This window comes from Prionailurus bengalensis, chromosome E1 (assembly GCF_016509475.1).
Source record: "Prionailurus bengalensis isolate Pbe53 chromosome E1, Fcat_Pben_1.1_paternal_pri, whole genome shotgun sequence".
Taxonomy (NCBI): domain Eukaryota; kingdom Metazoa; phylum Chordata; class Mammalia; order Carnivora; family Felidae; genus Prionailurus; species Prionailurus bengalensis.
In genome coordinates this window covers 58,420,636-58,443,901 of record NC_057347.1, presented here as the reverse complement: position 1 = coordinate 58,443,901, position 23,266 = coordinate 58,420,636, and the positions used below count along the sequence as shown (strand labels likewise).

The 23,266-nt window shown below is 59.6% G+C and overlaps 2 protein-coding genes across 2 annotated transcripts; one reads left to right on the top strand and one right to left on the bottom strand.

Annotated features, from left to right (window-relative positions):
• The first annotated feature begins 942 nt into the window (after positions 1 to 942).
• On the top strand, positions 943 to 5,852 carry CBX8 (chromobox 8). The gene is made up of 5 exons (XM_043585770.1): positions 943 to 1,105; positions 1,497 to 1,540; positions 1,726 to 1,791; positions 1,906 to 1,972; positions 2,427 to 5,852. Exons 1-5 carry the CDS (start codon positions 1,037 to 1,039, stop codon positions 3,324 to 3,326), a joined length of 1,146 nt encoding a protein of 381 aa, XP_043441705.1. The 5' UTR covers positions 943 to 1,036; the 3' UTR covers positions 3,327 to 5,852.
• A 3,468-nt stretch (positions 5,853 to 9,320) lies between these two features.
• On the bottom strand, positions 9,321 to 18,806 carry CBX2 (chromobox 2). Its single transcript, XM_043585325.1, has 5 exons — positions 18,698 to 18,806; positions 18,582 to 18,625; positions 17,512 to 17,577; positions 15,039 to 15,141; positions 9,321 to 13,637 (listed from the first exon to the last, which is right to left on the bottom strand). Exons 1-5 carry the CDS (start codon positions 18,767 to 18,769, stop codon positions 12,333 to 12,335), a joined length of 1,590 nt encoding a protein of 529 aa, XP_043441260.1. The 5' UTR covers positions 18,770 to 18,806; the 3' UTR covers positions 9,321 to 12,332.
• Between the last annotated feature and the right edge of the window lie 4,460 nt (positions 18,807 to 23,266).

Here is a 23,266-nt window from a genome sequence, read left to right as displayed (position 1 = left end):
TCGGGGACGAGTCAGGGGGCTGGAAGAAGGCGCGCGACGTCCCCCGCGGGGTCCTGGGACGCGGGAAGGCTGGGTGGGGGCGGGGAGACAGCGGGTGTCCACTAGGTCTTGCGTTCGGCTTCCGAGCTGGGAGTGAGCGCTGGAGCCCAGCTCGACTCGCAGGGCCCGGAGGGTGGCCGAGGGCAGGGCTGCGCGACAGGAGACCGAGACACAGGCACATTGATTTGTTAGCGGGATGGGGCTGGCGGCGGCGGGGGAGGCCGTCGTCATGGAGACCGAGGGTCGGGTGTGCGGAAGGGGTGAGGGGGCCAGGAGGGAGCGGGGTCGGGGCGCGTGGCCGGCTCTCGGGGTGCCGGCGCGGCCCGCGGAGCCCCAGCACCTGTGCATTGTGCATTGTGCGGCGCGGGCGGCGGCTGTGGGGGGAGGGGAGGGCGCGAGTCCGCGCGGTGGGGGTGGGGCGGCCGGGGTCTGCAGAGGGGGCGGGGCCTGGCTGACACCGCCGCGGGGGTCCCAGCGAGAGCCTTGGGGGACGCGGAGCACCGGAGGGACATCTTGGTGGCGGGGGAGGGGGCCCCGGCCAGGACAGAGGGTGGACGGCCCCCTCGCCAGCCCCGCAGACTGACAGCGGCCGGGCCCGCCCTCCCGGCGACGTCACTTCCGGCGGCGGCCCCCACCCCCTTGCGTTCTGTCTCTGGAGTAGCCTCGGACTCCGCCCCCTGGCGATTGGAACGCGGGTCACGTAGCAACGCGGGGGAGAAAGGGAGAGGGGCGTGGCCCGGAGCTCGCCCAATCGGCGCGCAGGGGCGCAGGCCCCAGCCGCTCCGCTTTAGCAACGTCGTTAGCAACACGTGGGGCCGGAGGAAGCGCGGGGCGGGAGGGGAGGGGGAGCGGGCGCGCGGGAGGGGGGCGGGGAGGGAGCGGGCGCGCGGGAGGGGGAGGAGAACTGACGTCAGCGGGAGAGTATTATGGTCTGTTGTGCGCTGGCTGCTGCTTTTCTGCTCCTGGAAGCGGCCAAGGGGGGAAGCGGCGAGTCAACATGGAGCTTTCAGCGGTGGGGGAGCGGGTGTTCGCGGCCGAAGCCCTCCTGAAGCGGCGCATACGGAAAGTAGGTACCCCCGGGCCTTGGACCGAGGCTGGCCGAGCCCTCCCCTCCCGGCCTGGGTTCCCTCCTCCTGCTGCAGCCCAGCTTCCCTTCCCCCAGGTCCCAGCAGCGGCCGCGGCCGTGGCGGCGGCGGCGGCGGCTCTGAGCCCAAGCGCTTTCCTTAGACTTGCAGCGATGCACAGATTGCATGGGTGGGGGGCGGGGTGGGGGGATGAATGCCGGTGCATGCACTTTGTGCAGCGTTTCGTGCAGGGGGTGATGCAGCGAGCGCGTGCCTTTCGCGATGGGATTTCGCGCATTCATTTGGTGCATGCATTTTTTGCATGCATTTCTTGTGTCCTCGTCATGCATTTCTCCCCTTGCACACACGCATTTTCCCCCTTTGCATCCGCAGGGACGCATGGAATACCTCGTGAAATGGAAGGGCTGGTCGCAGAAGTAAGTAGGTTATATGCAATTCTCAACCCCAGACTGTTGTTCGGGAGGTTTCTTTCTTCCTCTTTTTCCCTTTACATTGAAATACAATACAATGCAACAAGAAAAGTTACAGACGTACACACACACAGCCGCCGCTCTTTCCCTGTTCCCGGGACTGACGCCCATTTCTTCCTGATTTCCTCTAGGTACAGCACATGGGAACCCGAAGAAAACATCCTGGATGCTCGCCTGCTCGCAGCCTTTGAGGAAAGGTACAGGCCCTTTCAAGCCTCAGACTCTCACTTAGGAACAGGGGTCCAGCCTGGACTGGAGTCCCACTAGGTTCTTCACTCACACACCCCTTTCTCTTTCCTTCCTTTCTCTAGGGAACGGGAGATGGAGCTCTATGGCCCCAAAAAGCGAGGACCCAAACCCAAAACCTTCCTTCTCAAGGTAGGAGGGCAGTGTCCAGTGGTGGGCAGTAATGTTATAGTGTCATTTGGGGGGGGGGGAAGGGGGTCCTGAGGGCTTATGGAGCTTTGGGGGTGTCCACTGCTCTTGGCTATTTGTAATCTAGGAAGGAGTCCCCAGACAGGCTGTCACCAGGTCAGTGGCAGTGCCCAGAGGCGTCTTGGGGGAAGGGGTTCAGCACACTAGGATTCGGCCCACAGCCATCACAAATAGACATATAATCAAACGCAAGCAAGAAGTGTGCTTTCTGCCAATGGCTGCTTCCAGACAAATTCTCTGCTTCCCCCAGACTGCTGCCCCTAAGCCCCACCCCCACCCATAGAGAAATTCGGAGGCATCAGAGGGTGAAGCAGGGAGGCCCCCCCCCCCCGGAAGAAGGGTCCTGGGGGAGTGGACAGGGACTTGCTCTGCTCTTGACATGCCTTCTCTCTTGCAGGCCCAGGCCAAAGCAAAGGCCAAAACTTACGAGTTCCGGAGTGACTCGGCCCGGGGCATCCGGATCCCCTACCCTGGACGCTCGCCCCAGGACCTGGCCTCTACATCCCGGGCACGTGAGGGCCTTCGGAACATGGGTCTGTCCCCGCCGGGAAGCAGCAGCAGCACCAGCAGCACCTGCCGAGTGGAGCCCCCTCGGGACCGGGACCGAGAACGGGAGAGGGAACGCGAGCGTGAGCGGGAACGAGAGAGGGAGCGGGAGCGTGAGCGGGGTACCAGCCGCACGGATGACAAGCCCAGCTCGCCGGGAGACAGCTCCAAGAAGCGAGGCCCCAAGCCCCGGAAGGAGCTCCTGGACCCCTCGCAGAGGCCCTTGGGAGAACCCAGTGATGGCCTCGGAGATTACCTCAAGGGCAGGAAGCTGGACGAGGCCCCTTCCGGGGCAGGAAAGTTCCCAGCTGGCCACAGCGTGATCCAGCTGGCCCGGAGGCAGGACTCGGACCTGGCCCAGTGCGGTGTGGCCAGCCCCAGCCCAGCCGAGGCCACAGGCAAGCTGGCAGTGGACACCTTTCCGGCCAGGGTCATAAAGCACAGGGCGACCTTCCTGGAGGCCAGAGGCCAGGGCACCCTGGACCCTGGTGGCCCTCGGGTCCGGCATGGCTCAGGCACTCCTGGCTCTGTGGGCGGCTTGTATCGGGACATGGGGGCCCAGGGGGGAAGGCCCTCCCTCATCGCCAGGATCCCAGTGGCCAGAATCCTGGGGGACCCAGAGGAGGAATCCTGGAGTCCCTCTCTGACCAACTTGGAGAAGGTGGTGGTCACCGACGTGACCTCAAACTTTTTGACCGTCACCATTAAGGAAAGTAACACGGACCAAGGCTTTTTTAAAGAGAAAAGATGAATTGCTGGGTGGGTGATCGCAGGACAAGAGAGCAGGAGAGAGAGTGGGAGTGCAAACTTGGCCTAATGCTTTTTATTTCTGGGTGGGAGGCGGCCTTCCGGGCTGGCCCTGTCCCTAACTTCACATACCCCAGTCCTTTCCATTTCTCCTCCCTCCCCTCAGTTTTGGTTGGAAAGATTATCTCTAGAGTTATATTTTCTATTAGATGTAAATATGTTATTTAAGAAAAAATATCTAAATATATATATTTCAACTCTTGAAGTTGTTTTATTTAAACAAGCAGAGAGAGAGAGAGAGAGAGAGAGAGAGACTCAGCGTGGTTTAGTTGGGGCAGACGGGCTGAGTCGCCGCCCCTCAGCCACCCAGAGCACTAAGGAGTTTGGGGACCTAGGTACTGGACTCTCTGATCGTGTCTGGAGGGACTGGCCTACCCACCTCGCCCCTCCTCCCTTTTCCCACAGCCCCAAGGCAGACCCCTGGAACCAAGGCAGGACCCGGATTTTTTCTCTCTTCCCATTGGCCCACCAGGCCAACAAAAGATTAGCTCCCCAATCAGAAAAAAAGGGGGTGGGGTCAGTCTGTTTTGCCTTTTTTTTTTTTTTTTTTTTTTTTTTTAAGATTAAGAAGTCTGTTGGGGGAAAAAAGTATTAACTTGAATAACTTTTGTGTGTGATGTTGAAGGTAAAAAGTTAAGGAGTTGCAGGTGGTTGGGGAGCAGCAGATTACCCCACCCCCACCCCCACCCCCGCCCCGGGGACCACACCAGGAAATGCACTTTAAGGGAGATGTGTGTGTTACACACGCAGATCAGATCGTGTGTATGTAATGTGGATAAACTCTCCCAGTTCCCTCGATTCCTTTCCTTACTCCACAGAAAGAAAAGAAACCCAGCGAATCTGTTTACATTCCCGAAATGCCAGGATAAATTGGGAGGATTGCATGTCAGTGCCCAGAGTTCGAGACAGTTGTTTCACAGGAAAAGTGTTTGGGGGCGGACTTTTCCTTTTCGCGCACTCTAGCTTCGCCAGGAGAAGAGACGGTGGCCCCCACCTCCCAGGAAGAGTTGGACTAGCCTCACTCCCTCGGGAAGGGCGGGCCGCCGGCTCTCGGATGGACGCACGGCCACACAGGCCCACCCTGCGGGACCCACGGAGGGAGGCGCGGCGGCGGGCCCGGCCGGGAGTGCGGTGCAGGGTCTGGGCTCGGGGCTCTAGGAGCCGGGCAGGACTCGCCTCCCGGCGGCTCCGGCGGGCGAGGGGAAAGGAGGGGCGAGGCGAGGTTTTCATCCAAGAATGCGCATCAGAACTTTTGCTTTTTCCTCCCCCCCCCACTTCTTAAAAGCAAAAGCTATAATTTATAGGCCTTTTCGATTCGCGGAGTGTTCTCTATTTGAACTCGACATTCAGACTCCGCCAAAGGGGGCGGGAGGAGCGGGAGTTGAAAAGAGACGGCCCGCGGCGGGGGAGGCCGTGCGCGGCGGCGGGGCCCGGGGCGCCCCCGTGCGCTCCAGGGACGCAGGACGCGCGCCCCTCTTTTGACTCGAAAGCACAAATCTGTCCTCCCCCCCCACACACACCTCCGTCCCTTGGAGGGCTGATCCTGCGGCCTCCCCGGCCTCCCCCGCACTTAAAGGGCTAGGGAGATCTGACTGCCCCCCTGCTTGTCGAGGGAGAGCAGGGGGGCCCGGCGCACGGGAGGAAGCACAGACTCGGGACGAGAGAGGCAGGGGGCCGGAGCTGGGGGGAGCTTCTGGATGGGGGTACGGAGTGGGCACGCCAGCCTTGTCCTCCGCACCCTCATCTTCCCACCTCCCTCTCTCCCCCAGACTTTCTTGCCTTTAAAGAGAGGGGGTTTAAAAAAAAAAAAAGGAAAAAAAGGGGAAAACGGTGTACTACATGATTTTATTTGTTTTTGAATATCAAATTGCGCCTATAAAGAGAAGCCCCTCGAATGGGGATTTTTATCTGCTCACATTTGTAAAACTGATATTTTAGACTTTGTATAAAGAAGCGCCGTTGACCAAGTGTATCTATTTAAATGTGGACGCTATTTTCAGACGAAGCTTCTTCGAAGGGGCATGTCTGTTACCCAGTGGACGGTAACTCGGGGACACGTGTCTTTACCTGGCTGCCGCCTTCCTTTTGTCCCTCGCCCTCTTGGCTCCCGTGTCCCTCCCTCGGGGCTGACTTTGCCCCTTCCCTCCGACGTTCCTTGGCCAGCCTGGTTCTGCTCCCGGAGCCCCCTCTGTCCGCCGTCTGTCCGTGGCCGTGCGTGTGTGTCTTCTCCGCTCGCTCTTGCGACGCTGACCTGGGGGGTGGGAGGGCGGGGGCCAGGGCCGCTTGGCTGGGAGTCTGCAACCGCGCGGGATGTGCGCGCGTGTTGGGTTTAATTCTAAGATGTGTACAAATCTCGAATCGACCCCCGCCTCAGCTCAAGAGTGAAGCTTCGGTACCTATCTTCTGCGGTCGTGAATGTCTGTACCCAATACCGCTTTCTACGTGTTTAAATATATACTTTGTAAATAGAGACGTGTCTCGGTTTTATTGTTTTCTCCCCCCCACTCGAGCAGAGGGAAGCGTAGCCCCGGGAGAGAGGACCCTTTCTTCCTCTCTCCTTGCCCATCCCACCCACCCCCACCCTGGGCCCCGTGGACCCGGGAGGATCCCCGCGCCGCAAAGGCCCTTCCCCAACCGGGGGAACTTCCCAACTAGGGGAGGGGGGAGAGACGGGCCCCGGAGGGAGTGGGGTGTGACCCTCCTTAGCCTCCTGGGGTGGGGGGTGGGGTCGTGCCTTTCCTCGCCTAGCGGCCGCGTTTCTCTGGGGCCCAGGTGGAACTCGGGGACCCCAGGAGGACGGACGCGACCTCTCGGGTCCCCTTTCTTCTGGCGGGGCTTCCCCCCGCGCGCCCCACCCCTAGGCCCGACGTCGCTGGCCCCCGAGGCCCGGGCGCCCCAAAGCCGCGCGCCCCGGGTCATTCGGCCTGCTTCCCGGTGCTGTCGCGGGACCCGCCCCCCAGACCCACCCAGCCTCGCCAGCGCTCCCCGAAATGCAGCGCCTCGCGCCTATTGATTGAGGAATTGAATTCGCGGGTATTGCTAGGCAACTGACTGCTTGGAGCCGGCGCAGAGCAGGCTGATGTGATTAGTGAACCTGGGCTGCCGCGGCGCAGCCCCGCGCCCCCCGCCCCCCGCCAGCATCTCCGTCCCCGGCCTTCTTGGGGTGTAAAAGCCCCAACGCCGGGCGAGGCGCGGTCGGGGGAGAGCAGAGCGCAGGGTGGGGATGGGGGGGGTTCTCGGCCCTTCCCGGCCCAAGAAGACTTTGCTGGGCGCGGGCGTGGGGCGGCAGAGGAGAGCCGCCTCCCGGACCCCAAGGCGGCCACCGCAAAGTCCCAATACCTCCCCCGAAGCCGCCGCGGGCCTTGTCGCGCAGGGAAGCGCCGACCTAGGCGCCCTGGCAGAGCGCGAAGGGAGGGGCGTGGGGACGCGTTCGCCCGCGCATCTTCTGTCCTCGGCCGATTGGGGACCCCGCCCTTGACGGTGCTCTCCGCGCCTCCTTCCCCAATTCTGAGAGCCCAGTGGGAGGATCCGGGAGGTGGGGAGCGACCTGCGCCGGCGGGGAGGTAGGGGGTGGGTGGGTGGGAGGCTCTGGGCAGCGGGTCTCGGGGCCTTGAGCGCCCTACGGGCTTGAGGGGCCCGCGCCCTCTGCGGGCGGAGTCCGGGGTGGGGATGGAGTGGGGAGGCCGGTGAGGGGCGCGGAGGGCGACCAGCCCCTGAGCTGTGGCCCAGCTGCTCGGCCGGGACTCCCTCAAGCGACCTCTCCTGGGTGTCTGGACAGCGGAGTGGGCTCATGTTCGGGAAGAATGGAGGGCTCCGATTCAGCCCCCACTTCCCGGCTACCTGGGCACCAGCACCCTCTGCGTTGACCGAGAGCTCCTTCCGCGGTCTCCGTTCCCTGGGCAGGTTCTCCGGGAAAGCGACCAGCGGGGGAGGCCTTGGCCGGCTGTGCCGCCTCCGTCCTGGGTCGGCTCGCCTGCGTCCCTAGGGCCGGGCCGGCTCCTGTGGCTGCCGCCGGTTGAACTGGAATCTTTGTGGCTCTTCGGAGCGCGTCGGATCGAATCCATTTTTCTGTCCCTTTGGTGCTCACAGCGCACGGATCCTGGTCGAGGCCCTGTGCTGTGCGCGGGAGACCCGACGGCGAGAAGGCCGGCGCCGGGCGTTTCGGGGGCTCAAGCTCTGATTTCCTCCTCTCACCAAAAAGTCCTCCAGGCCCAGAGGGGGCCTCGGATCCAGCTGGAGTCTGGGATGGGAGCTGCTCCGTGCTTGGCGGCGCTCCACGGCGTCCAGCCTCGGGGGCCTGGACACGGGGAAGAGGCCGTGGGTTGTGGCCGGGGCTTTCTTCCCAAGACTTCGGAATTGGAGGTAGCCAGGGGCACCTGGGAGCAGTCGGGGTGGGGATCGCGCCATTCGGTTCCCGGGGGCAGCTCGGAGCCAGAGGTGGGGACTGTCCCCCGCGCATCCCAAGAGCCAGAGGCTCGAACTCCGCGGGTCGCGCGCGCCCTCTAGAGGCGATGGTCTCAGTCCCTCTCCCGGCGCCCACCCCCTCCCGGCCTTTCGATTCGCGAAGTGCCTTCCTGGGTTTCCAAATGAGCCGGGAAAGACTCGTCTCCCCCACCCAAAAGCGCGCCACAGTGGGCCACGGTGGGCGCCCCCTCTGCGCCCTCCCTTGAGGACAGGAGGGGGGTGTTCAGCCGGCGGGATCCGCGTCCTCGAGCCTTGCTGACCCATCGCGCCAGGCGCCCTGGGGCTGGACCCGACAGCGCGGGGCTGAGTCCGGGGGGAGGCCGAGGGCCGGGCCGGGGCCCTTGGCAGCCCAGCCCATTCTTCTGGGAAGGCGGTGGATTAGGCCATCAGATCAGCGGCGCAGAAACGAACAAAGGCCGGTGTGGGTCAGGGCCCCGCACCCGTCTGGCGGAGCCTCTGGACAACTGGGCTCCGCTCGGCTCGCCTACTCCTCCCCGGCCATCCCCACCCCTTTCTGCAGCTCTCAAAAGCCAGAGAGAGGACAGGACGCCTAGCGTCATCCCTGCCCACCTTCTCCAAAACAAAACAGCTCCAGCGTCTGCAGGGACAGCGAAAGAACAGGCCTGGAGCCCTCCCTGCAAGAGCCTCACGTCAAATTCTCAGGCCTCTTCTGGAGAGTGGGCTGCATTGCTATTTGTAGTGGGAAGCTCTGCCGGAAGGAAAACATTCAGGCCTTTGCCCCAACTAGCCTTTCAACTAGTGGTGGCCAGCATCCAGACCCCTCTTCTGCCTCCACTTCAAAGGGAGCTCGGTTCTCCCTGGAGGCTGAAATTTATGAACAAATTCATGCGTTGGGTGATGCAAACCTTACAGACCCAGGGAAGGTTCGTAATGAGCAATCATCTCTTTATGATGAGCTACGAGCGAGGAGCACAGTAGCAGCAGGGACTGGAAGCCTCTGGAGCACCACGGTGACTCCCGTGGGACTTTATAGCCAGTGCCCCACGTGGTGGACTGTAGGGTTTGAGTAACTTTCCAACACAGGATCTTTTTTTTTTTTTTACTTAAAACGTCACTTTCTGGGAGAGGTTTCAAAGTGAGTTTACTCTGTATGGCAGCGTCCCCGGCTTCTACCCACAAAGTGCCAGTAGCGACCAACACTGCCCCTGCCCCCCAGTAGTGACAGCCAGAATCCTCTCCAGACGTTTCCAAATCACCCCGTGTAAACTGCCGATGGAGGGGTTCACCTTTAGAATCAACCCCATCCCTTTGTTGAGAAAACAAAACAAAACAAAACAAAACACCTTTTTCTGCTCTCTGGGAAAGGGGCTATAACCCTCTCCCAAAGCTTTTGTTTTTGTTTTTGTTTTTTTTGGTCCCATGATTCAGTCTGTGTCCAGAGATGGCTTTTGCCTCAAGAAAGGGAAAGTGAAGGCAATTGTTCCCAGGCATCACTCACGAGGTACACCAGGCGGACAAGTGAAAAACAGTATTTATTGATATACTAAAACTTAACAGAAAGTAAGACAAAAACCTGACACCATTCACTAATGTCTTTCCCCTGCAAAATAAATTAACGTCAAAAAAACCCAAAAAACAAAAAATCTGCGACGAATGCCTAGTGTTAGTTCTCCAAAAATACTAGAAAAGCAACAGAATCTTTAGATGTACTTGAGCAAAATATCTGGTCATCTAGGCACACTACTCTGCCCCTCCTCCCACCCCTCCCCCCAAAACCACTGTGGGCTTCCTGGGGGAAGCATTCTCTCTAACTGGTAGGTCCTGATTGAATATGGGGGCCGGGCTGCTCTGATTTCAACAAAGATCTTAAGCTTCCCAGGGCCATAACCTATTCACTTTTGTCCTTTTAAAAAAGCGAACAGCCATAGTTTAAAGCAATTAGGAGTGGCATACATGGATTTCTTTTTTTAATTAAAAAACACAAATCAAGCCAGCAATCGGCACTGGCCCAAAGCTCTGGTCCTTCCCATCTCCCCCTAATGAAACCTCTAGGCCCAGGTCAGAATTTTGAGCGTAACCGAACAAGGAACGCTCTTTTTGGTACCAAAAAATATATATAAAAATAGGTCAAATCCTCTTAAGAGGACAGACCGGGCACTTCTTCCTATCCGTTACGAGCAAACAAAGACACGACAGTATTAAAACACCCACTCAGCATACACTGTGATGCGGTCCACGTAGAAGACCCTGCAGATTAAAGAAACGAGGGGTCTCGAACCAGACGTGACTGACGGATGCCCAGCCACACACACACCCGCCCACCCACACGCACAGCACACACATGTACACATAGCAGCAAATAAAAAAGTACTACTTTTATTGGTAAACGTGACGGTCAACTCTTCAGTGAAGGCAGTCATGCCTGCACGCGTGCGCACACACACGCGCGTGCACGCACACACACATGCACACACCCTTTTAAACATGAACCACGTGGAGTCAGAAGCACCAGAATGAAAACCACACAACACAGCAAGGCAAAGTGGCTGGGAGTAAGGTGTTTGCAGATTCGACTTTGGGATTATAGTAGCTGGTAAACAGAAAGGCACCGCATCGGGGTTTGGTGCAGACACACGCTGGTCCGACAGCTCACAGAAGCCCGGGCTGTTCCAGAGGCCTGGGGAGCCGCTGCTGGCCTGGCTTTGCGGCCTCTAAGGCAGCACAGTGCCTGGCACAAAAGGAGCTGAAAAACCAGGAGACGGGCAGCCCCCCTGAGGGGGAGCCCTCTCTTCACAGCCAGGGAGCACGTGGGTGCCTGGGAACCGGAGGGGGAGCTGGTGCCACCGGCCCAGTGTGCCGGGACCCCTTTCTTCCAGACCGTGCAGTGTGAGCCGCGATCCCTTCCTCCCACTTTCCAGCGTTTAGCCTGGCTGTCTGGGACCCCCAGCCCTCCGGATCTGCCAAGATGGGCACCCCTCCCTGCCGCAGCCCAGCACGGCTACCGCGCAGCAAACCTGGAAGCTACATCTGGATGCCCCTTGACGAGGTCCTGGACACGTGTCTGTCCCCAAAGGCACACTGTTGAAATTGATTCAGGTTCACGAAAGCCATCTTTCGATTTGGCGCGCAAGGTGAGGGACTAGGGGGCTGGAGGTCTGGCAGGCGCGCCCCTCAGAGAGCAGAGCCCGCTGTGTAAGTCTGGGCTCCCCTGTGATCAAGGCAACAGGACAGAGGGCGTGCCCACACCTGCTGGCTGGCTGTCACTGTCACTGACAGCCGAGGCAGAGGAGGACCCACACCTCCACTTTTCTTTTGGCATCACAAAGACCCAGCGTCCCCACTCCTTGACCCACCTTTCTGCCACAGGCCGCACAAGACCGCTCCCAGACTCGGCTGTCTGGGGACAGGCAGATTTGCCCTTTCCTGGGGGCCCTCCAACAGGTGGGGCGCCCAGATTGTGCCCCACTTCCAAACGGTCCGAGGGTACAGCCTTGCAGCTGGGAGGGAGCACACGGAACCCCCAAAGGCGGGAGGGATTGTCAGGGAGCGGGGGGGGGGGGGGGGTCCACCTGGGGGGAGAGGCGGCCGTGGGAGGGAGCTGGGCTAAGCACCTGCCCACACTCCCACCTTCCAGGGGCTCCCAGGGGCCCTCTGTGGGACCACGGCTGTCCTGGCACGAACGCAGAAAGGAGGGCAGCCAGAGACACCCTTCTGCTTCTCCCCATAACGGGGAGGCTCTAGATCCAACAGCTACGAGACGGACCCCTCCCAGATCTGACCTCTAAGACATTTCGGTGCTGCAGGCGTTAACCTGAACCAGGCTTAACAGGGCACCAAGGGAGGTCTGCAGGGCTCCCAAGCACGGCTACAGCCGGCCTACATTCAGGCCACGGCCCTCTGGTGTCGACATGGGGGGCAGGGACAGGGAGGCAGGCAGACCCCTAGTCCTTGGCAGCTCAGGCACTGAGGGGAGTCCTGACTGGTGAGGTCCCTTACCTGGCCCACGGCCCATCTTCGAAAAACCTAGCTGAGCCCGCACGCCGTCCTTCAAGGCCTGACCCCCCCCCCCCCCCAACTTCCCAGTACATGTTCCTTCCCCACCGCCGGGCAGGAACGACCAAGCTGGATCTCTCCTCTGACAGCTGCGCCCCTGGGAAATCCAGAGGAAAGCTGACCACTACTCTGTCATCACAAGCCAGGGAGAGCAGTTCAAACAGCCAACAGGGGACGGCCTTGAGAAACGTTCAGCCAGGGACCCGGGAGGCAGACTTCCTGAGGCATATGGGAAGTGAAAGCAGAGGCCCAGAGGTAGAAACGAGGGCAAAAGGCCAGGCCTTGGCAAGGCATCAAGGTATGACCCTGCCTGAAGCCACAGGCAGGGCCTCGGGGAGTCCCCTCCAAGCCTGCCCTTGAAGGAGGCTACCCGGACCCTGCGGAGGGCCCGGGGTACAGGGCCAGCATCAAAGCCAAGCCAGAGGCCAGAGAAGGGCAGGCAAGAGCCGGGCAGCCAGGCGGCTACGGGGCATCAGTAATGTCTCAGGTTGAAGAAGCCCACGCTGGTGGGGGACTCCTTCACCGTGACTGTGATGAGGTTGGCGGTGACGTCGGTGACAAAGACGTGCTCGATGAGGCTGCGGGTGGGCTTCCAGTCCTGGCTGGTCTGGACAGACACAGACAGGTTCTGTCCAGCGCCGGGCGGGGAGGCCGGGTCGGGGTCGGAGTCAGAACTGCTGTTCTCCTCTCCGGTGCTCATCTCGGACGGCAAAGCCGCCTTGCGCACGTCTCCGGGGCCCGCGTGGCCCTCCTGCCCACCGGGGCCCGAGCTGCCTTTGACACAGTCCCTCTTGCCCGCAGGGGTAGGCAGAGCGGCCCCCCTAGAAGCCAGCTTCTCACTCTTGTTGGTGTCGCAGGACACGCTGGCCCCACTCCCCCCGGGGGGGGCGCCCCCGGCGCTCTTCCCAGTGGCCGGGTTGGTGGCAGGGATGCCCTTGGTGGCCACAGCATGGCGGGCAACCGCACCCACCCCTGGTGTGCCGTTCTTGACACTCTGTAAGTCCAAGACCTGGGGGCTCAGCTCCTGGGCGGGTGCAGGCTGGGGGCCCAGGCACCCGGCAGGGGCCTTGCCACCACCGTGGATGTAGGGGGGCCCCCCCGCACTCCCTCCTTTCTGCTCCACAGTCCCGCTGCCGGGGGCCTTTGGGGCCTTGCTTCCCGGGGGGCTCATCCCCAGTTCCCCCTTCTGCGTCCTCACCTTGAGGTCCAGCCCGAGGCCGCACTTGCTGGCGGTCTGGGCCTTGAGCGCCAGTCTGCTGGCGGCCTGGGCCTGGCTCTGGCTCATTCGGTTCATGTAGTGCACAATGGAGCTCTGCCAGCTGATGCCACCCCGGCTGGGACTGCCAGCCATGCCCTTCATGAGGCCGGCCAGGTTCTCCGGGCTGGCCACGGCGCCGGGGCCACCGCAGGCCTCCTTGGCGTGGGCCTTCAGGGCCGCCAGGCCCGCCACGGGGGCGCTGAGCGGCGGGGGCAGCTTGCCGGCCGGCGTCCCCAGGTCCTTCCGGGCGGTTTTCAGCACCTTGGCCAGGCTCACGGGTCTCCGGGCCGCCTTCTGCTCTGGGGGCAAGGGCTTGCGGCCTCGCTTCTTCCGGACGGGGTCCTTCAACTCAGGCTTGGCCACCAAGATCTGGGCCTTCTTCTGAGGCACTGGGTGGGTCTCGCGGCCCCGGGGACCCCTCTTGGCGTCCAAGTCGCTGTCTTCGTCTTCGTCCGAGGACGTGGAGGAAGACGTGGACGAAGACGTGGAACTGCTGGACTTGGAGGGGGCGTCGGGTTCCTGCAAAGAGAGCGGGAGGGGTCACCACCTCCACGGCCGGGCCCCGGCGTCCAGAGGGCATCAGACACCTCCAAGCCAAACCTCTGGTGGGTTCCACAGGAGAGAAGCAGCCAAGAGGGAGCGACTTCTCGGCACCTTGCTCCAGAAAAGTTTGGAAAGTCCTCCTGGGAGTCCGTGGACTGCAGTTAAAAGCAGAACCAACAGCACCAGAAACCCCAGGTGGGTCAGGAAGTCAGGGCAGAGTCAGCGCGGCCACGTCCCCGGCACTAGGGTCGTGACGGCGACAGACCCCGCTGCACGCAAGTCAGAGGGGAAAGCGCAGGGCAGCCCAACTCACGGGCCTCAGGCTACGAGGCAGGAGAAGATGTGCGAGGGCTCTGCCACCGAATGCCAGAGGACACCCTGCTCCAGTCGTCACGCTTCCAAAGGTGACCCCTTCAGAACATTCCAGCGACCAGGAAAACAAACTGCTGCCCTCCCATCTCCTGGGCGTCTCCCCACGTGCAAGTAATGCAGCCCACTCCCCCCTGACTTGGCGTCTCAAGAGGCGCACCGTAGGGAGGCCGAGCCAGCACGGGCTCCCTGCGGCAAAGCTCGCCTGCCTTCAGCGGGGGACAATCAAGTGCCGCCCAGAGCCTCAGGGCCTCCTCGTCCAGCCAGGCCCACTGCCTCGATGCCACTTCCGTGGTCCCCAGCTGGTGGGAGCCCGAGCCACAGGGCTGGCCTGCGTCGCCTCCCTCTGTAAACACCCCATAGTCTCCCACACGGGACCTCCCCAAAGCTTAAAGCAAGGTTTCCACAGCCTCCCGCAAGGGCGGTTTTTGTAAGCGACTGAGCTCTGGGCCACAGTGTGTCGTTTTGAGATCCTGGGGCAGGGCCCTCGAGAAAGGAACGTAAGACACGGTCAAGACCGAGGCCCTGACCCTTTCGCTCCATGCTGCCTCGGAACTGAAGGCAGGACGCTGCCACAGCCCCCAAGTGCGCGTGTACCCGTGAACTGCCGTGGTTAGTTGTGTCTGTTCAGTGAATCTCCAAGCGCCTACGGTGTCCTTCCTGTTCCTGTGAGCCACCAGCAGTGAGACAGTGGTCAGCAGACAAGTCTGACCCTGCGGCCCACTAGAAAGGAGTGTAGGAAGGACAGAGAATGAACAAGAAACCGGCTCTGGAGGGGGTCGGCCAGTGCAGGGCCCTGCTGGGGGCAGGAGCTGGGGCTTGCTGTTGCCCCCTGCTGGCAGAGGCACAAGTGAGGAAGGAAGCCTGAGGCCGGGGTCTTCTGAGCAAGGGAACCACCTCTGCAGCCACAGCAGCCCCATCCCTGTTCCCAAAAGCCCTCAACCCTCCCGCCCCGCCCAGAGAGAGCGCTGGGAGGGAAGGAGCCTCGTCAGGCCAGCAGCCACCCACCTTGAGCTTGGAGTGCCGGCTACAGGACATCACCGTGTGCTTCCTGGGCCTGCCCCTCGGCCGCTTGCCTCGCTTCCGGTTCTGCACCTCCTTCTCGTGTTCCCTTAAGACAGTCACCAATCAGGGTGGGAGAAGCCCCGCACCCACACCCCCTCCCGCCACACGGGAACCCCAGGGCTTCCAACAGCCCGACACTCAGAGCCTCGGGTAGCTGATCGCCACCTTCACTGCTAACACCTGGGCAGTCAGTTAACGTATCCACCGCAGAGGTCTGTCTACACCCTCCCCTGTGCGATATGCTTGTTTCCCATCCCTCCGTTTCATTTCCAAAAGCGAGAGAAGTTCCAGCAAAGCTGGGAAAGGAACACTTCTCCGGTTTTCTGACTCCCCTTCAGACAAACCTGTGCTAACCGCAATTACTTCCTGCAGGAAAAACGTTTTATGGAACTTCTAAAACGCAGCCCGCTAGGAGCCAGAACTCCCACGTGGTGCGTCCCCACCATTCCAAACGAGAGTCCCAGGCAGGGAGACAAGGACCACGGGCCCCAGCCTCTGCCTCTCCGCAGCTGCACCACGCTCACACGTCCCCGGGGCACAGGTCAGGGGGGACCAAGGACTCTGCTCTTAGAACCGGTGCCCCTGGTTCATAGTTCCCTCTCCGGTTCCTCCTCCTAGAACCTCGCTGTTCCTAGACAGTAATCTAGATTGGGAGCACTGGAGGCGCCCAGTCCCGAAGTGGCTGGGGCTCAAAGCTCACACCTCCAGGAGGATGTCTCCAGTCAGCTCGGGAACCCCTGGGACTCAGGGTCGTAAAGCCAAGACAGCCGCCTCCAGCCACCCCCAGAGGAAGCTGGTACTTCAGGGCACCCCTGGGGAAGAGGCTCGATCCGGAGAAGCTTCCCGGTAATTAAAACAGACAAACATCACCTCGTTGGGGCCCGAAAGGGCATCTCTTAAAGAATCCAGTGAGTACAACCAGACAGAGCTGAGTCCAAAGCGGCCCCTAACTGGTCTCCTAAAAGGGCAGGGCCGTCTCAGGGTCTCCTCTGCCGATACGTTAACCTCACCTGCAGATTCTGAACCTCAGGCTTGCCCTTAAAAATGCCACATTACCCCACACCAAGCATGTGACTGCCAGCTCCTAGCTTCCAGGGGTGCGGGTTCTTCTGGGTGCAGAGGGGAAGGGAGACACCCACCTTCTCTGATTTCTCTCCCCCAAGATGGAAACCAGACTACCCCATACTTCAATCCTTACACCTCTCGGACACTTGCTAACCCCAGTTCTTACCTGCCGTGCAATAATCCAAAGTAAAGGACACACCCTCTCTCAACAGTTAGGATGCTGTCTCGCAGAGAAATGGACCAGATGCCCCCCCCATCCCCCCAACCTCACTTACAAGACCCGGATTACGAATTAAATAGTAGATGATCAGATATCAGGTTACTGATAAGCTTTTCCAAAGGTATTTGAGCAAGTTTAGGCTCACCTCGTGTTTGCTCACCCTGCCAAAAACCTAGCTTTATTTTCTTCCTGTTGTCATGGCTTCTCTGAGAAGACCAAAAACACCATGCTTCAGTGGGGGGTGGGAGGAGTGGGTTAAAAAGTGGACCAGAGAACACGCTGGCCAGACTGACCCTAGACGGGCAAGTTTTTGAGCAACTAACCCATCTGCCTCTATCAACAGGGCAAGCCCCAGCAAAGCACCCACACCTTGCCTCCACCAGCATGGTTGGGAACAGCACCCTCCACCCCCCGACCCTCAGGCCAGGGTGGGAGGCCCACCCATCGCCTGCCCCTCACCCCCCTTTTGCCTGAGGTCAAAGACGTCTCTCTCAACCCCAGTCTCCTATCTAAAAGAAAAGATGACGTCTATTATTACAAGAGCAAATTCGTCCCCTGAGACTGGCAAGGGCACGTGCTCAGTCCCACCTGGCTCACAGCTTAGACGTGTTGTTTCCAGCACAGAATACCACAGCAGGCGTAACTTTTTGCTGTGCTGTTTGGGCTCCCTCTCTGAGCCCTCTCTTGCCCAACGGCACCCTCAGGCAGCACTGGGCAGCCAGGTCACTCACTTTATGGCAAACCTGTCATCCTGGTTTTTCTTAGCGCTGTTAGCAAATTACTCAACAAAAAAGGCCAACCAGAGGAACCAGAACTTTTCACGAAGGAACCGAGAAGGTTCGTTTTTGCACGCGTGGCTGTCAGAAAGGCCCAAGGCAGCGCTAACTCAGTGACTTCTTAGGTCTGGACACACGCGGGCCAGCCGAGGGAAGGTGGGGTAGGGTCTCATCTGGGACCTCGGGGCTTGCTGCACCTTCAGACATGGGACAGAAGGTCCTCTGGTGACCACCGCTACTGGAACTCAGACCACAGCACAAGCCCCGGACCCCTGGAAGGCCAGCACGGCTCTATGATAGGCCACTGTGTCCCCAACACTGTCCCCCTTCCCACACGTGGTGTTAACTTTCTCACTTCTTCTGGAAGGCCAGGAGCAGCCTCGGGTCCAGGATATTTTCCTCTGGCTCCCAGCTGTTGTGTCTGGAAAAGGAAAAAACAAGGTGTCAAGAAACACCAGACAGGCAGTGACCAGCTACTTCAGAAAACAGCCGGAGTGGGGTTGCCCTATCGCCCTCCAATCCCTGCTGGGGGCAAGGGCACAGGGGTGCGGGGGCAGAGTCCCCCCAAGTCCCACCCGTGGCCAGGATGAATTGCTGGAGACTGGGGGTCTTGAAGCCAACACCTTAGCCTCAAACTCAAAGGGAAACCACCACCTCCACCCCCAATTCACATTAGGCTTCAGGGAAACTCCACGGTCCCCCCCCCCCCCCCCCCCCCGGGAGGAAAACGAATCCCAGTAAAATGGGAAGTAGCCGGGAGGGAAGCCCCCAAACCCTGGCCCGGATCCAGGAAGGGAAGGGAAGGCCGCTGCAGGATGCAGGGAGGGGAAGGCCGAGGGGCACAGCAGCGCAGCCCAAAGATTAAGAACAATGTGGCTGGCGCCCAAGTGAGCGCGGGCCAGGGCACCGGGAGGGGAAAGCAAAGAAAGAAAAGTGGGGGCCGGGAAGAAACGGGAAACGGGTGGGCCCAAGGAGCTGTAAACAGAGCCCCTTCCGGGGATGCCAAACACCCTTCCTTACTTTAAAAGGGGGAGAGGAAAAAAAAAAAAAGGAGTCCTACGTCCATCAATAGGAAGCTCAGGTTACAGCGGGGAAAATGTGGACGGGAGGAGGGGGGCTCGCGTCCCGCGCGGAGGGCCGGGGCGGCCCCGGGGCACAAGCAACAAATGGGCGCGGGAGGGAAGCGGGCCGGGGGCGCGGGGTCCGGGCCGCGGCCGGAGGGGCTTCCGGGGGAGGCCGTCAGCCCCGCGCCCCGCGGGCCCGTAAACAAAGGGCGGCCCCGCGCAGGCTGCGCGCCCCCTTCCCGCCGAGCCCGCGGGGACCCCGCGAACTTCCCGCCCAGCGCGCGGACGCCCCCGCCCCCCCGCCCCCCGGGGCCGAGGTGGCGCGGGCGGGAAGGCGGGCGCCGCCGTGTCGGGGACTCACTTGGAGGACCAGCCGCGCCACTTGACCAGGTACTCCAGCTTGCCCTGCAGGGAAAGAAGAGGCGCGTGAGCCGGGGCGGGAGGGCGCGGGGAGGGCGCGGGCCGGGCCGCACGCACCTTGCGGAGCCGCTTGCTCAGGATGCACTCGGCGGCGAAGACCTGCTCGCCCACGCTGCTCAGCTCCTCCATGCTGCCGCGCGCGCCCGCTCCGACCGCGGCGCCCGCCGCTCCCCGCTCCCCGCTCCCCGCGCCGCCGCCGCCGCCGCCGCCGCCGCGCGCCCCGCCGGCCGCACACAAAGCACCGCCCCCGCCCCGCGTAGGGCCCGCCCCGCGCACGCGCACCGCCGCCGCGTCCCCGCGCCGCGCCCGGCCCGCGCCCGCCCCCGCGGGCCACCCCCGTCCGGCGCCGACCAATGGGAGCGCGGGGGCGGGCGCGGGGCGGGGCGCGCATTGTTCGCGGCGGGCTCGGCCTCGCGCCCGGGGCTGGGGTCCCGCGCGCGCGCGGGGGCCGGGCCCGGGGTGGGGGGTGGGGTGCGTGTGGGTCCCTCGCGGGGAGGAAGGGGAACTCGAGGCCTGGGACCCGGGAGCCGCCCGCCGTGCCCCGCTTGCGCCCCGGGGCGCGCCTGGCCTCCTCCGAACTTCGTTTTCCGGGCAAAAAGCCATTGTTCGGGCCCGAACGGGGGGAAGTCGGCCGCTTCCTGCCCCGGCCTCCGAGGGGCGCTGCTGCGGGGCCCCGCCCGCCCTCTACCCTTCCGCACTGGGGCCCCTTCTGCTTGGGGCAGAAGTCTTCTCTGTTTTGCGCGCCGGCCAGCCGAACGGGGCCGGGGGCGGGGAAGGAATGGGAGACAAAGTACTGGGGCAGCGGAGCAGCCTAGCCTTTCCCCCCCCAAAGGCGGGAGAGAAAAACGCACCAAATGAAGACGCGTATTGCTCCGTGTTTTCTTCGAGCCATGGAGAGTGGGACCCAGCCCCCCAAGATTTAGGGCACGCCGTTGGGAGGAAAGCAATCGCACCTTTTCTTACTTTGTTGCACGGTTCTGAAGAAATGAACGTGATGGTGGGGGTGGGTGGGGGGTGGGAGCGAGGTCGAGGAGATGATTCTAACCTAGGACTAGGTCTCTAATGGGCCCGACGGGATTTGGCGATGTGTCCTTTGCATCAGTTGCACGTGACGGAAAGGAGACCGCGTGGAGGCGGGGGTGGGGGTGGGGGGGGTGGCCTGGAGTCCCCTCTGGGGTCATCGTGGGCAGCCTGCCTTTTTATTTTCTGCTGAGATCCGTATTCCCTTGAGCAGCTCCCCCTTAAATCATTTAGAGCTTGAATCAAAGTCAAACGCTGAGTAAAGGCGATGTGCATCAGCCTTAACTTTTTCCACATCAATACAGTTTAACTCAATGAAAACCCATTTTCTGGTGTTGGCGTCTCCCTTGAATGCAGCTGCCAAGTGCTCTCTCTGCTGAGCAAATCAGAAAGTCGTTGCTTGTCGCAGGAGAATGTCTACAAGTAATTTTTGATCATTAAAGCCGCATTTATAAAAATTCTGCAGGAGAAATGTATTTGTCGTTGTTGTTCTAACGGAAATGCCTGCTGTAAAAATTGGGAACTGCAGGGGCCCCATCTTTCCATTTCTGGCATGTTTTCCAGTTTATTTGGTTAAGTATGTTTCATTCATTTGATAATCCTGGAGAGACTTTGGATAACATTCACAAACTTAGATATTGCTTGCAAAGAAGGCAGGAAGGAGGACTCGCCTGGGTCTGGGTGGAGGTGATGGCTCAGGTGGGAGGGGCTGTAGCCCAGAACCCCTGCTTGGTGGTGAAACCCGTCTTCCTGGGGTGCAGAGAGCCGCTCGCAATCTGCAGCGGTTTCTGTGTCCCCATCTTGTGGAACTACTCAGTAAATTGTGGGGCTGAAGCCAAAGGTGTATTTATTGTAGTCCTAAAAATAGCTGGGTCAGTTTCAACTCAGGTTTCCTTGCAGAATTTGTCTTGGGTGTGAGGTTTTTGCCCTGGAAGTTTCCAGTTTCCTCTTGGTGATATATGGTTCCCCGGGATACTGGCTTAATTTTTTTTTTTTTTTAAGAAAAGGAAGCTTAAAGAGGGGAGTTTTTTCTAGTTTGTCTAGAAGTTGATCCTAACCTATTAAAAAAAATCAATTTCCTGAAAGGCGTAACACGTACATCGTCAATTCCACTGTGCACCCCCAGTTTGGGTAAAATAATGTTTAGATAATTTATTTGGAGAAACAGATATGACAGATTTGAGTAGAATTAAGTCAGCAGATAAATAGGGTGGTGGTTGATCCAAAATCTGTGAAATGTTCCATAAAAACAAAACTAGAAGTAGGCAGAAGCAAGGGATAATTCCCGCTAATCCAATCGTGTCAAAACATGGGTTTGGGCTAAAGCAGATTCTGTCTTCCGTTTTGACTGTCACAGACTGTCGCATTTAAGAATTATTAAGACAAGTCAGAAGTAATTATTTTCTTGCTCATTCAACAAAGAGTCACTCAGCATTTGCTATCATCCCGGCAAGAGTAGACACAGCATGGAGAGTGCCTAGCAGTGCTGTTGTCTAAAGTCTTTTTTTTTTCTTTTAATGTTTATTTATTTTTGAGAGAGAGAAAGAGAGAGAGAGAGAGGGACAGAGCAAAAGCTGGGGAGGGGCAGAGAGACAGGGAGACACAGGATCCGAAGCAGGCTCCAGGCTCTGAGCCGTCAGCACAGAGCCCGACACGGGGCTCGAACCCACAGACCGTGAGATCATGATCTGAGCCGAAGTCGGACGCTCCACCGACTGAGCCCCCCAGGTGCCCCAAGTGCTGTCTCAAAGGAGCTTTCAGAGATGTTCTTGTACCTGCAGGTGCCTTGTATCTGCGCTTTCAATAGTTTCGCCATTAGCCATTTGTAGAGAGTGAGCACCTGAAATGTGGCTAGTGGGATTTTTGATTTTATTTCAGTTCAGGTAACTGAAATTTAAATAGCCACCTGTGGCTAGGGGTCATGTACCTGGACAGTACAGGTCCATAGGAATGTCAGGGATAGACTCGAAACACATTTCAAGCAAAAGAGTCATGTACTGCCTTGAATTAATCCTGGAACATGCATAGTTTCCTTGTACCCCCATGTACGCTTTCTTACACTCGAGAACGTTTAAAACACATACAGGAAGGCGTTTAAAATACGGGCATACGGGAGGACGTTCAGACTAAATACTTCATTTAATGCCATGTTCTTTCTACGCAAGTGACAATGCGCGGGACACATGTTAACTCACTGATGTCTAAAACATCTCTGAGAAAGGATAAATGTTTTCATGCTCCTCCTGTGACTCAAAAAGCCGAGACACCGGGTCAGGGATGATGGTGTTACTTTGCAGTGAATGGGAGTCAAGGATTGAGATAAAGCCAGGACCCTTTGGTCGGCCGCCTTTGGCAGCTGAAACGAGGTAACATTACTTGTGCCTTACAGGGTAGTTTTTCTGCAAATACCGTGTCATGACTACAGTCAGGGTTGGCTGTGGAAAGAGTAACTACCACCATGCACCCCAGACACGCTTCCTGATCCCACGGTGAGATCAGGATATGGAATAATACATTGCGCCCTCTTTAATATTAAAAACATTTAAAAAATTTTTTTTAACGTTTATTTATTTTTGAGACAGAGAGAGACAGAGCATGAACGGGGGAGGGTCAGAGAGAGGGAGACACAGAATCCGAAACAGGCTCCAGGCTCCGAGCTGTCAGCACAGAGCCCGACGCGGGGCTCGAACTCACGGACCGCAAGATCATGACCTGAGCCGAAGTCGGACGCTTAACCGACTGAGCCATCCAGGCGCCCCTGAACAATCTTTAATATTCAACGTGATGACTTGTCCCCCACCGGGTCCCCTCACGTTTGTAAGGCTGAGACGTGACTTACAGGCTAGCCATGTTATGTGACGCTGATGCCGTGTACGTAATGGATACGTATTGTGTATACCTGACACAGTGTTTCGGTGCCAGAGCTCAAGTAAGAATAAGCACAGATAGGCTGCTTGCCGCAGCTCTCAACCTCAACCTTTTCCGGTTTGCGCAAGAATTGCCTGGGCGCACAGTGGGAATATTGACCCCTGCCCCCCACCCCAGAGCCTGACCCAGGAAACCCCCAGGCTGTCTTCAGCCTCGTTGCTTAGTACGCTTCCTACCAAGGGCAGCCTGTCCTCACTTTCCAGATGTGGAAAAGCAATCCCAAGTTGCTTAAGTCTTGCAGCCGGGGAACCTCTAGCTGCCCTTTCCCACCTGTGCCTGGTGGGGGCGGGCAGGCCAGTGTGGGAGGAATTCAGAGGCCTGCACTCGGGAGGCCCTCCAGGGCTGACAGAGACAGCGGCAGCTGGGACCCGCCCCGGGACCCTTAAAAACCCGCAGAAACTCGAACTCCTCACCTTGGACTCTTGGGGCCGGGAAGGTTAAGGGTTAAGGTTACAGGTGGTGAGCAGTGGACGGTTAACCTACCCCTTTATGGTGTTTTGGAGACCAGCCCACCGCCCCTTGCGGGACCCCCCCCCCCCCATCGCATCGGGCTTTTATTTTAAAGAGTGTCATTTCTGAATTTTGCAACCAAATCGGTCCCCGATGCCGGTGAGAAACGGTGCAGCAATGAACGTCTTTATCTTTGCACGTGCAAGGTGCTCGCACATCTGGAACAGC